The sequence below is a fragment of the Thalassophryne amazonica genome, chromosome 19, assembly GCF_902500255.1.
Source record: "Thalassophryne amazonica chromosome 19, fThaAma1.1, whole genome shotgun sequence".
NCBI classification, from domain to species: domain Eukaryota; kingdom Metazoa; phylum Chordata; class Actinopteri; order Batrachoidiformes; family Batrachoididae; genus Thalassophryne; species Thalassophryne amazonica.
The window spans coordinates 46,181,501-46,194,253 of NC_047121.1; the positions used below are offsets into that span (position 1 = coordinate 46,181,501).

The window sequence follows — 12,753 nt, forward strand, 5'->3', positions numbered from 1 at the left end:
GCTGCTGAAAACAATCGGTTTGCATAACCAAAGAATTTCTGCACAAACGTCAGGAAACCGTCTCAGGAAGCTCATCTGCATGCTCGTCGTCCTCATCGGGGGGTCTCGACCTGACTCCAGTTCGTTGTCGTAACCGACTTGAGTGGGGCAAATGCTCACATTCGCTGGCGTTTGGCACGTGGAGAGGTGTTCCTTCACGGATGATGCGAAGGAGATTGTGTTGCACTGTATGAGGCAAATGGTGGTCACACCAGATACTGACTGGTTATCCCCCCAATAAAACAAAACTTCACCTTTCAGAGTGGCCTTTTTATTGTGTGGCAGTCTAGGCACACCTGTGCCTAATCATGGTGTCTAATCAGCATCTTGGTATGGCAAACCTGTGAGGTGGGATGGATATCTCAGCAAAGGAGAGGTGCTCACTATCACAGATTTCGACGGTTTTGACAATATTTGAGGGGAAATGGTGTGATATTGTGTATGTGTGAAAAAGTTTAGATCTTTGAGTTCATCTCATACAAAATGGGAGCAAAACCAAAAGTGTTGCGTTTATATTTTTGTTGAGTATATTACAGTGCAATCAAAACCAGATCAGACAAACTTTGTTTCACAACAGTTTTAGGGATGGGTATTGATAAGATTTATCCTATCGATCCGATTCCTTATCGATTCCCTTATCGATACCCTCGTGAATTTTGTACTAAAAGTAGCTTTACCAGGTTTTTCTATGGATTTCATTAAGTCTTAAAGTAAATAAATATGAAATTGGTCACTGTATCCTTGATCTCTCGACATAAGTAAAATAAACAAAACGGTGTTTCGCTTTGAAGTTATTAATTCAGACTGGATTCTATCGGTTCTAACTTGACTCGTCGGAGAGCCGTGCAACGTTTGGAGCTGTGTGAACAGAACGGAGGACGATTCTCGTTTCCTTCTCGCAACAAGACAGGAGTCCCAGTTAGTAACTTTAATCCGCCACAAAAGTGACACATGATTGACATATTCAGGGATGAAAGTGGTGAAAAAACAAGAAAAGCTGAAACCCAAAATTACCCCCCCAACACCACCCGCACGAAAATGTTTCAATTCTAGAAGCTCTGAATGCAATCTGGGACTATTCCAGATAGATAAACTGGAGTGAGTGCAGCATCCATTTAGTGAGGGGGAAAAAAAAAAAAAACTTTCCTTATTCAAATTCATTTCCAGTAGTATTTTGTTCTTACTAGATGCAGCAGTTTTCTAGTTGGCAGGTAGTTCTGGAGGAAATCACTGAAGAAATGAACACGTTGAAAATATGGTTTGGACCGAAACAAACCTGTCATTAAACTTAAATAAGACAGGGATAAATGGAGGTGTGAGTCATTAGGTGTTCACAGGAAAACACTTATTTACTTTCGTATGTATTTATTTATTTTTTATGTATGTTCATTGTTAGTTGCTTTATATTTTCTGTGTGTTTCTATTCAGGTTCTTTTTGTCTCTTTCTCTAAAATTGTTATAATAAGTATATATTGTATATAATAATCATAGATTATTAATATATAAACAAAAATAAATTTAAGAAATATTACAATTTGAAAACCAAATGCACCGAATGTGATGACCTAGCTGCAACTGCTTAATGCTAACTTTTAACATTGAAAATGCTATAGACATGCTAAAGCGTTAGCATCGCTCCTGTTTTTAAGTTATAAAATACATCTATCAACTGTTCAGAAGACTCATAACAGGTCAGTTTAACATAGAAAAGGTAAATAATACTCACAGACGTATGCTCTTTAGGGTTTTAGCGGGGGAAAATTAAGTGAAAGAAGAAAGAATAAACGAAGCAATAGATCGAAGCATTGTTCAATCTGCAAACCACTGCTCAATTGGTTTCAAGGTTCAAAGCAAAGCCGCGCTGCAAAAAAACTTGATTACGGACCCGCTGCAGGTCTGTAATCAGTGTAGAGAAAGATCATTTTCCTGACAAACACCACCCCCAAAACAACGGCCACTCTGAAGGAACGATAACAGAACGTTAAGCACAAAGCTTATGATGTCGGTGGATCAAATAATTTCTTAATGATACCCGAAAGGAAGGCCGGTTCTCGATACCCATCCCTACAAACAGTTGCATGTTTCATAAAATTTGCATGATGGATTTTGATTCAAATTGGTCCGGATCATTGTTGAATTTTTTTCAGCCCTTAACGTCAATTTGGGTTTGTGTTTTTGTTTTGTTTTGTTTTTTGCTATGTGTTCACAAGGTCAGTAAAAAACAAATATAAGCTGTTTTCTTTGGTCCAGAAGCAGGTGTCAAAGTCCTGTTTGTGTGTATAGGATTTACCTGTGTGTTTGAAGAGTTGTTCATCATGCGGAAGTTTGTTTATTAGTATTTAAAGTCATCAATCTTAAGAGGGCTCTTTAGCTGCAGGGTGAGTTGACAATGGATAGAGACAGGGCGGGGGTTGAGACAAAGGAAAAAGCTAAACTTCAGGATTATGCTCACTGGCTCTTACATTAATTACTACCAGTAATCTGGGCATAAAGTTGGCTCAGGGGGGGAAGGTAGAGACCAAAGGTTGCCTTTGTTTAGTTAGGTCAAGATTTAGAAAGGAAGGGCAATATAAGGAAAGCACAGCCATTTGCAGAAGCTAGCCTACTACACAGTGTGTCATGATTTTATCATTAATTTCAATACTACAACAATTGTAGAAGGCCAGTAACTTACATTTCAGAAGGTACACTTGAGTCTGTGTGGGTTGCTGAAAGTTTGGTATTGAAACATTCCTCCTACAAGTTATGTAATTTTTATATGGTACTTCAACACTACAGGACCTAATGAGTTTTGTTTGCTTGCTTGTTTTTTCTTTTTTTTGTGGGGTCAAAAGAGGAAGAGAGCTTTTACAATTTGCTAAGAGAAAATTGCAAATCCTACATCTGTTATAGAAGTAATTATACACAGTCTCTGAGGTCCATTGGTGCCGTTGCTTATCTGATTCTTTAGTGTGGACACTGAGTCTGTGACTCCCCCTGGATGTGATGCTAGTCTTGTTAGGGTTAGGGTCAAGACCAAGGTCTTGACTGATGGTCTACAGTTACTATGGTGGCCAAGAGATCTTGGTTCAGATCCGCATCAGACTGCAAAGTCTGGATCCCCTTGGACAAGATCCTTAATCACCAAGTTGCTCTTAGTGTGCAGTTGAGTGCTTTGCATGGCAGGACCCTGATAATAGTGTGTGAATAAGTTACTTATGGGTGATTTTTTTTTTCTTACAAAAATTGTAAGCTATGTACCTGTCAAAAAAAAAAAAAAAATGAGGCCTGACATATTGTCATGATCAGATTTTTGTTTGTAATATGTTTACACAAAATGCAATGTAAAAACTTCAGGCTAATATTCAGATGTAGTCAATCCTAAAACCAGTTTGTTAAATATTTCAGGTCATGTTATTCCAGCATTTTCACTTTTAACACATTAAATCTGTCAATTAATATTTACACAGGTTGACCAGTTTGCTAATTATGATGTTTCATCAAAAAGATTTATGACCACGATATTGTAAATGCAAAGTATGGCAGAGTGTGAGGATCATTCTGTGAGCTTGATCACAGACCTTTTACTTTGTTTGTTTGTCTATCCTTATTCTTGGCTACATTGCTCTCCCTTAAGCACAATTTAAAGTTTAGCCACTTGACACAGATGAAACATTTACCCAAAAATTTGTGACCATGATTTCATCTCCATTGGTCAGTCCGCACATTGACCAGTTTCAGCAAGTGTGTGCGTGACACAACATCCTGCAGCCACGTTCCTACACTCTGACCAATTATGTCAGATTTTCCACAGTCTTAATATGTTAGCCAGAAGGGATGTGCAAAACGTAGCCCTCAGTACACCCTGACCTTTGTCGGTTCCGGTGGCACAGTACCGTGTCTCTTATCTAATCATGGAAACATCTAAAGTAGGGTCAGAAAGCCACTGAAGAGGTGTAGATTTTGAAAGAAACTGGATGAACGAGACGCAAATATAAATAGACATTACTTTGACATTACAGATTATAGGCAGCGTACTGTAACCATGACACGGACAGCTGTCACAATACACTAGTTTGTCCACGTATACACTTCCACCACCCGAGTCCAAAATACAGCAAGTGGCCTTGAACCGATATACATAACTGACTTTACTGTTGCACTCCTGTGTCCTTTGTTGGTTTTTTCGATTTTGTATATTTCCTTTATTGAATGGTTAAAAGCTGACCAGAAACAGAGAGAACGAGATATCTCACCCACAGTATTCATTCTCAAAAAGTCAATACTTACAGTATTTTAGTTTGGAATGATGGACTACTATTGTGTAAAATACAGTGTCAATTACAAAACACAAAACTATTATCACAATATACCAAGTATTTTTATTTATTATTATTTTTTTATTTAACCAGGTTAAGAGATCGAGACCCCTTTTGCAAGGGAGACCTGGACAATTATAGAGTTTCCATTTCACCTAATCTGCATGTCTTTAATCCTCTTCAGCCCAGGCAAAATTATAATCTTTTTTTTACACATTTTACAAACTTCATGTCCTGACAGTAGCAAGGCTCCCATTTTGACTTAAATGGGAATTGGTCAGTAATTCATGCAGATACAGTTTGTCCACAGTTGGTTCTGTGATGAATGATATGTGCACAACTTAATCATCGGTCTTATCAGACAGTTTCACCATGCAGCAAAGTACAGAAGAGTTGGGAGGGAGAGGATTAAATATGTAGTAAGTACAAAGTTTTTAGCATAGCAGAGCAACAGAGGCCGAAAACGTAGTTTGGACAGATGGTGTCCTTATCATTGGCTGGCTGATGTGGGTCAAAACTTCTGTCTGTTTCACCATTATGTGGACTGACATTTCATATAAAGCTGTGTAATTAAATTACGCATGTCTTTACCGAAGATACAAGATGGAAACATACTTGAAGGAAATGCAATTAAACATTGTGCATCATTGTCAGCATAGATAAGTCGGATAGCAAATACGCTTCTTAATTTATATGTTGGTTTTATTTTTCCGTTCCACCCATCCTCTGCCTCCTTCCTTTCTCTCCAAAAACCCTCCCCAGTGACAGTTCATGGGCGGCCGTGTGAGAGCAGTGGTTCAGTGAAAACCCTTGTTCGGATGGACTCCTAGGCGGTGGGTGGCTTTCCCCTCGGGGGAGGAGGCCTTAGCTGTATCACCGTCTACAAGGTCAGAGCCGGGCGGATGACAGCAGCAGTACCACACAGTGGAGGCAGCGGAGGAAGCAGCAGAGCAACCTCAGCCCGTGTAGCACCAGTCCTAGTCCCAGCCCATTCCCAGTCCCACCCCCACTGCTGTGGAGTTCCACATCAAGGGAGAGAGACTTAAAGACAAATTGGTAAGGACATGTATAGCATATGTGTGAGTCCTGTCAAATTGTAATGCATCGGTTACACAAAATGAAGGCTTATTCACGTGCCACGCATAATTGCATTTAACTTGCTTGTTAGTGTCCGCATTGTGAACGATTTAGCCATTCCTTTTCTCTCACATTCTATGTACTTTATTTTGTACAAATTAGAGATGATGCATTCTCTGCAATGAGATCACCCTGACCTCCTATTGCTAGCCCACTCTTTCTTCGTCTCACTCACACAGGAAGTAGTTGTTTGGCTTTCTTCCATGGAGCAGGTATCTGAAAATAGGAGCGAATTGCGTGATGCTGTGATGCATGGTGACATCATCAGGCAGAAGGGCAGATTAGGCAGGAGAAGAGAATGTGAGATGAGGATTGTAGGAAACATGCATGAAGCTTGGCAGGGACTGTAAGACTATAAGAGGGGTTGGGTAATCTGGTTTTCCACAAGTCTTGCATGAGTCGTATTCCACAGCATTTTTATGTATACATGTCCTGTTAATTTTTTTTATTTGTTTAATATCAAAAAAGCACAACATGCCTGAACATAACACACCAGGAAAATCTGTTTTACGTCGTGATTCTAAACGTGAGACTGAACGGCAGCTGTGTTTGTTGTATAGCCAGTGGTGTGCAAATATTATTGTGCTGTAATGGTAAATGGTAAATGGACTGCATTTATATAGCGCTTTTCCATCTGAATCAGATGCTCAAAGCGCTTTAATCTAATAATCTTGTTCAATTAAGGGATAGCTGCATTTGTGCCTTGTAACATATTTAATTGCACCTCTGTTCTTGCATTTTCATTGTTTTGGTTCAACGTCAAGTGGAAAAATGAGCATTTAACAAATTGGAAACTCTTATCCCTACTGATCATATCCTCAGTTCATGTTTGTTTTGAATGTCACAAAATGTCTTTTAAAATTACGGTCCATGCAACATGTTTCTGCATGTTCCCTGACCAGCCAGCTCCCCATAGCATTAAAGGTGTAGTCCCTTTGATTTTCAAATTTGGCAAATTTTTCTTGTTGAAATCTAGTTATTATAACGTACTTTACTTTGGTGCCATATTGCAAAATTACAGCTATATTTGTTGCTGATAAAGTATGGTTTTGGAGGGATTCCACTAGCAGATATACCAAGTTTACGCCAGGAAACTGAAAGGCATGCACAGGTTTGAAGTTCATGCTTCATTTGAAGGAAACTGGTAAGTCGGATTTCAGAGTTACAAAATAGGAAAAAACGCATGTAATACAGCTTTACAGAACAGACTTTGTATCCCTATTGGCTCATTTGTGACAAGCCGATTAAAAACATTGTAATTGTAAAGTTAGTTTTGTCAACTGACACAGTGTGATCTGTGTCCAGCAAAACAAATATTCTGATTTCTTCCCAACAGGATCTCTGGTAACCCATGTTTACTAGGTTGTGTCAGCTGAATGGCATTGTTTGCCAGCACACCCTTTAAGGGTCAGAAAACGTCCCCCCACATCATATGATGGCACCACCAATGAAACCATTTGATGAGGTCTTTTTGGCTAGGGTGTAACCCATGGGAGTCAAAATTTTGTATTGTTTCAAGACCAGCGAAGGTTGGTCACATTGGCAAATTTGATGTAAGATTGTGAGTCATTTATTGTGAATACTAAGGAACAAAATTACAAGGAAATGCTGAAAAAAAAATCATGAAATGACTCAAGTGGTAAAAAAATAAAAAGGACTACAACCCTATAATCCTGCAACGTTGAAGTTGAGAAGTGGGCTATGTCCCACTCATGGGTGGTCTTGACCATGTTTTTCTTTCCCTCTCAATCTGATTCAAAGTCCTATGAGATTGAGTATTTCCTACATAGAAACCTTGTAAAATATAACATAACACTTTTGAAATTTAAAGTAGTTTCCTGCAAATTTCTTAGTTTATTGGACTTTGAACGAGAATTTTTCCCAGTTGGTTCGTTCTGAACAGAAACGGTATTTTAACATTTCTGGTTTTGGGTTGCACAACTAAATTGATGTTCCTAAACCAGTTGGAACAAAAAAACTATTGTTCCCGAACCAGTTAATAACATTACATGTCAACTGTGGGACACTGAAAAGAGTGTATATGCCAGACGTGTATGCGGCGCTGTAAGGCTCCCATGAAAAAACGGAGAAGACAGCACTGCGTGCTGGAAACTGGGTAAAATAAAGCCTTTTAAAAGAAAGAGGATCCATGCTAATCACCTGAAATAGACTTATTGCATATTTAAGGTGAAGCAGTGTGTTTGTGCATTTTTAAAAGACATGGAGCTGTGTTGCCCTCGGGGGTACCAAAATAATGACTGGTTTTAATATTTGAAACATTCATACACAGTAAACATAAAGTCTTAATCTGACCTGTTGCATTGTTTCAGTTGGATTCATCACCACAGCCTGACGATAACATCAGGTGATGCCTGGTAAATACTTTAATTCCTTGTCGTGAAAATTACTGAAGAAATGCAGCGTTTTTAAAGAAGTCCCTTGTCACATCACTCCATTCAGGCATCCATTGCCTCAAAAATAAATTCCATTAATGATTCGTCAAGACAACAACAACAAAAAAAGCAAAATAATACCAATAAGCTCAGTGTTTTTAAAGAAGTCCCTCGATGTTTGTGTGCTTCAGGTGAATTACTCAGTGTGAAACACAGGACCGACAACAACCAAAATAAATTAAGTCAAGGATCGGAAGTGAACCTCACTAGGTCACTGTAAACAGAAACCTTTTCAAGAATAAAAAAACTATTAACCGGTTACCATTATTTTAAAATAACGATTCTGTTCCAGAACATAAAATATATATATATATAGCTTCTGATTTTGTTTTCATTCCTAACAAAATTCCAAAAGTTTCTGGTTTTCTTTTTTTTTTTTTAAAGTCGCATGGCAGCAATTACTGTATTTTACAGAATATAAGTTGTGTTTATTTATTTATTAGTTTTGGAGGCCCTGCGACTTAAACTCCGGTGTGACTTATACAACCCCTGGCAATAATTATGGAATCACCGGCCTCGGAGGATGTTCATTCAGTTGTTTAATTTGTAGAAAAAAAAGCAGATCACAGACATGACACAAAACTAAAGTCATTTCAAATGACAACTTTCTGGCTTTAAGAAACACTATAAGAAATCAAGAAAAAAAATTGTGGCAGTCAGTAACGGTTACTTTTTTAGACCAAGCAGAGGGAAAAAAATATGGACTCACTCAATTCTGGGGAATAAATTATGGAATCACCCTGTAAATTTTCATCCCCAAAACAAACACCTGCATCATATCAGATCTGCTCCTTAGTCTGCATCTAAAAAGGAGTGATCACACCTTGGAGAGCTGTTGCACCAAGTGGACTGACATGAATCATGGCTCCAACACGATAGATGTCAATTGAAACAAATGAGAGGATTATCAAACTCTTAAAAAAGGGTAAATCATCACGCAATGTTGCAAAAGATGTTGGTTGTTCACAGTCAGCTGTGTCTAAACTCTGGACCAAATACAAACAACATGGGAAGGTTGGTTAAAGGCAAACATACTGGTAGACCAAGGAGACATCAAAAGCGTCAAGACAGAGAACGTTAAAGCATATGTCTCAAAAATCGAAAATGCACCAACAAACAAATGAACGAATGGGAGGAAACTGGAGTCAACGTCTGTGACCGAACTGTAATGCTGCGTTCACAAACCGGGCGAGATCAGACGCTACAATTTGCGTGGGGTCGCCAGGTGACGGACGCGCCTCCTTCGCCCGGTGTGTTGCTCTGCTTGGGTGGACTTTCGCTGCGAAAATTTGCCCCGGTGCGTCATCAAATAGGAGGAGCTTCCATTCCGCTCGCCGGCTCCGGTTGTCAGTCAATGTAACATGACAGACCTTGAGCACACAGAGCGAGTTGCTGTGGAAAGCTCCCAATACAGAGAGTATCATTATTGTGCTGCAGGAGCTGGGTCTGGGTGACGGCTGCTTTCAGCGTCCTTCCACCTTCTGCGGGAACCCAGTTTGAGGATCAGCTGTCCCGTTCGCATTGCGCACATGTAAACAATTAAAAAAAGAAAAAAAAGAAACTCCGTTGCTTGCTGCAGCTGGGCTCTTCCCCCAAAAAATTCTGTCATAATTGTGTTTAGAAACCAGTCACCATTTGCTTTATTATACAGCTGTGTAGTTAATAAGTAAAATAATCTCCAGGACGATTCGCGCGCGCGCACGTAAAAAAAAAAGAAAAGGAAAAAGCTCCGCTCCCGCTGCTGCAAGTAGGGCTGCTGCTCGCTCCAAAAACTCTGTCATAATTGTGTTTAGAAACCAGTCACCATTTGTTTTATTATACATCTGTGTAGTTAATTAATAAAATATTCTCTACAGACGATTCGCTCGCGCGCACGTAAAAAAAAAAAAAGAAAAGGAAAAAGCTCCGCTCCCGCTGCTGCAAGTAGGGCTGCTGCTTGCTCCAACATCTCTGTCATAATTGTGTTAGAACCAGTCACCATTTGCTTTATTATACAGTTTTGTAGTTAATAAGTAAAATAATCTCCAGGACGATTCGCGCGTGCGCGCACGTAAAATAAAATAAAAAGAAACTCTGCTCCTTGCTGCTGTGGTGCTGCTGTTCGCTCAAAAACTCTGTCATGATTGTGAAATAAGGACAAAAGAGACATAAGTCCTGCTCACAGGCTGCTAACAGATACAGGACATGTTCACATCTTCAGTCAAACTCCAGACATCTCCACTTCACTACATATTCAGTTCCTGATTGGTCATCGCGGCGCGACGAGACGAAAAAGTTCAGATTTTTAACTTGGGGAGGAGGGCAACGCGATGTGACGCGACGCAATATTGCGCCACAAACGCGCAAAACGCTCAAAATCGCTTCACTCGCATTGCTTCACTTGCGTCCATCGCGTCACGCTGCGCGGTTTGGCGCCAAAAGGCGTCCTACATAGGGATTACATGGCAACCTGTGGCTGCAGTCGCTCTCGCGTCGCGCCCGGTGTGAATGCGGCATAAGAAACCGCCTAAAGGAAATGGGAATTTACCATACAGAAAAGCTAAACGAAAGCCATCATTAACACCTAAACAGAAAAAAACAAGGTTACAATGGGCTAAGGAAAAGCAATCGTGGACTGTGATGACTGGATGAAAGTTATATTCAGTGATGAATCTCGAATCTGCATTGGGCAAGGTGATGATGCTGGAACTTTTGTTTGGTGCCGTTCCAATGAGATTTATAAAGATGACTGCCTGAAGAGAACATGTAAATTTCCACAGTCATTGATGATATGGGGCTGCATGTCAGGTAAAGGCACTGGGGAGATGGCTGTCATTACATCATCAATAAATGCACAAGTTTACGTTGATATTTTGGGCACTTTTCTTATCCCATCAGTTGAAAGGATGTTGGGGATGATGAAATCATTTTTCAAGATGATAATGCATCTTGCCATAGCGCAAAAACTGTGAAAACATTCCTTTCAGAAAGACACATAGGGTCAATGTCATGGCCTACAAATAGTCCGGATCTTAATCCAATTGAAAATCTTTGGTGGAAGTTGAAGAAAATGGTCCATGACAAGGCTCCAACCTGCAAAGCTGATCTGGCAACAGCAATCAGAGAAAATTGGAGCCAGATTGATGAAGAGTACTGTTTGTCACTCATTAAGTCCATGCCTCAGAGACGCAAGCTGTTATAAAAGCCAGAGGTGGTGCAACAAAATAGTAGTGATGTGTTGGAGCGTTCTTTTGTTTTTCATGATTCCATAATTTTTTCCTCAGAATTGAGTGATTCCATATTTTTTTCCCTCTGCTTGGTCTAAAAAAGTAACCGTTACTGACTGCCACAATTTTTTTTCCTGATTTTGTTATAGTGTTTCTTAAGCCAGAAAGTTGCCATTTGAAATGACTTTAGTTTTGTGTCATGTCTGTGATCTGCTTTTTTTCTACAAAATTAAAACACTGAATGAACATCTTCCAAGGCCGGTGATTCCATAATTTTGCCAGGGGTTGTAGTATGACTCATCTGAAGTCGATCTGATTTGTGATCAGTAACATTTCACTCCGACAGAGAAGGATCTTTACAACGCTTAAAGTTACTGAAATTTAAATGCTGTTTTAAACCACAGAAGTATGTTGGTGTGGTTTGATGTGCTTTTAACACAGAAATTGAACTAAAACAGTCAGTTAAAGCGACTCTGCTGTCACTCAGTGACATGGCCCTCTCCCTGAGATGGCGTTATTTTGATTTGTGAACAGAAACAGGCTCTGCGACACAGATTGCTCACCGCTGCCTGCAGATCTGTGTGAAAGAGCAGAGATGAGTTGAAACACGTTGTTATACATGCTGAATAAGCAAAAGGATATGGATTTTTTCTGTTATGATCCCCCAATAAAAGAAGCCACTATGTACAATTTGTCATCAGAGCAATAGTTTTTGAGTTATGCGAACAGACACACTGGGTCATTCTCAAGAACAAACCATAAATTGTTCTTGTAATCTGTATGGCATTTCCTGCAGTTGCTGTAATGCTGGTGACTTTCTTGACACATGCATTCTGTGTCCTATTTCTACCAGTGATGACATCAGGTGCAAAACAGATCCAGTAGATGCACTGGGATAATCCTGGGCCTGTGTAATGAGAGTGTAAATCTGCAAGCAGGGAGAGAGTGAGAGGGAGGGAGAACCATCTGTCAAAACACAGAGGAGGAGACCATGATGCACAGAGTGCAGTAGTTCTTTGCTACCTCCTTGATACTAGCGGCTCCTTTCAACTAAATCACCTTTTTAATCGTCTTTACAGAAATGATCGCTTTCTGTGTTTTACCGCTTATGTCAACATTTGTTTTCGCGTTGCTATCCAAGTGTGTTTGGCACAAGAAAGGGTGTGACGGAAACGCTGTTATCCAGACAGGGCTCAGAGACCCAACAAGTGCTCTGGATGTGGTAGAAACACCACAATCCCCACGCAGAGTCCCTGTCCCCATCCACCACAACACACACCCAGGCATATGTATGTCTGCTGGGATACCACCCAGTGTCAGGAGAACCGGCGTCAACCACAGTGCCACCGACTGTCTGAGGGCATCGGAGGAAGGGAGAGAACGTTCAGAGACTGAGTGATGAGTGCAAGTAAACACAGCAACACACAAAGCCACATAAGGATACGTTGATGCACGGTGTTGTACATCACAGTTTTGAGGGATAATGAAAGACCATAATTAAGTTGTGTGAATTATGTTGAAAGCAGAAAAAAATAAGGCCCCAGAGAGTTTACAAATGTTTGAAAATCTGTTTGGTTTGAGCACTGATATTTAACGTAGAAAGGTATATTTTTGGTCATC

General features: G+C 40.0%; 1 protein-coding gene across 1 annotated transcript in view; it reads left to right on the plus strand.

The window, feature by feature from the left end:
- The first annotated feature begins 3,714 nt into the window (after positions 1–3,714).
- The window catches only part of spred1 (sprouty related EVH1 domain containing 1), a 40,270-nt gene continuing 31,231 nt past the window's right edge, over positions 3,715–12,753 (plus strand). The window contains 4 exon segments of the mRNA XM_034195099.1: positions 3,715–3,732; positions 5,168–5,284; positions 5,287–5,326; positions 5,329–5,393. Coding sequence (XP_034050990.1) covers positions 3,715–3,732; positions 5,168–5,284; positions 5,287–5,326; positions 5,329–5,393 — 240 coding nt within the window.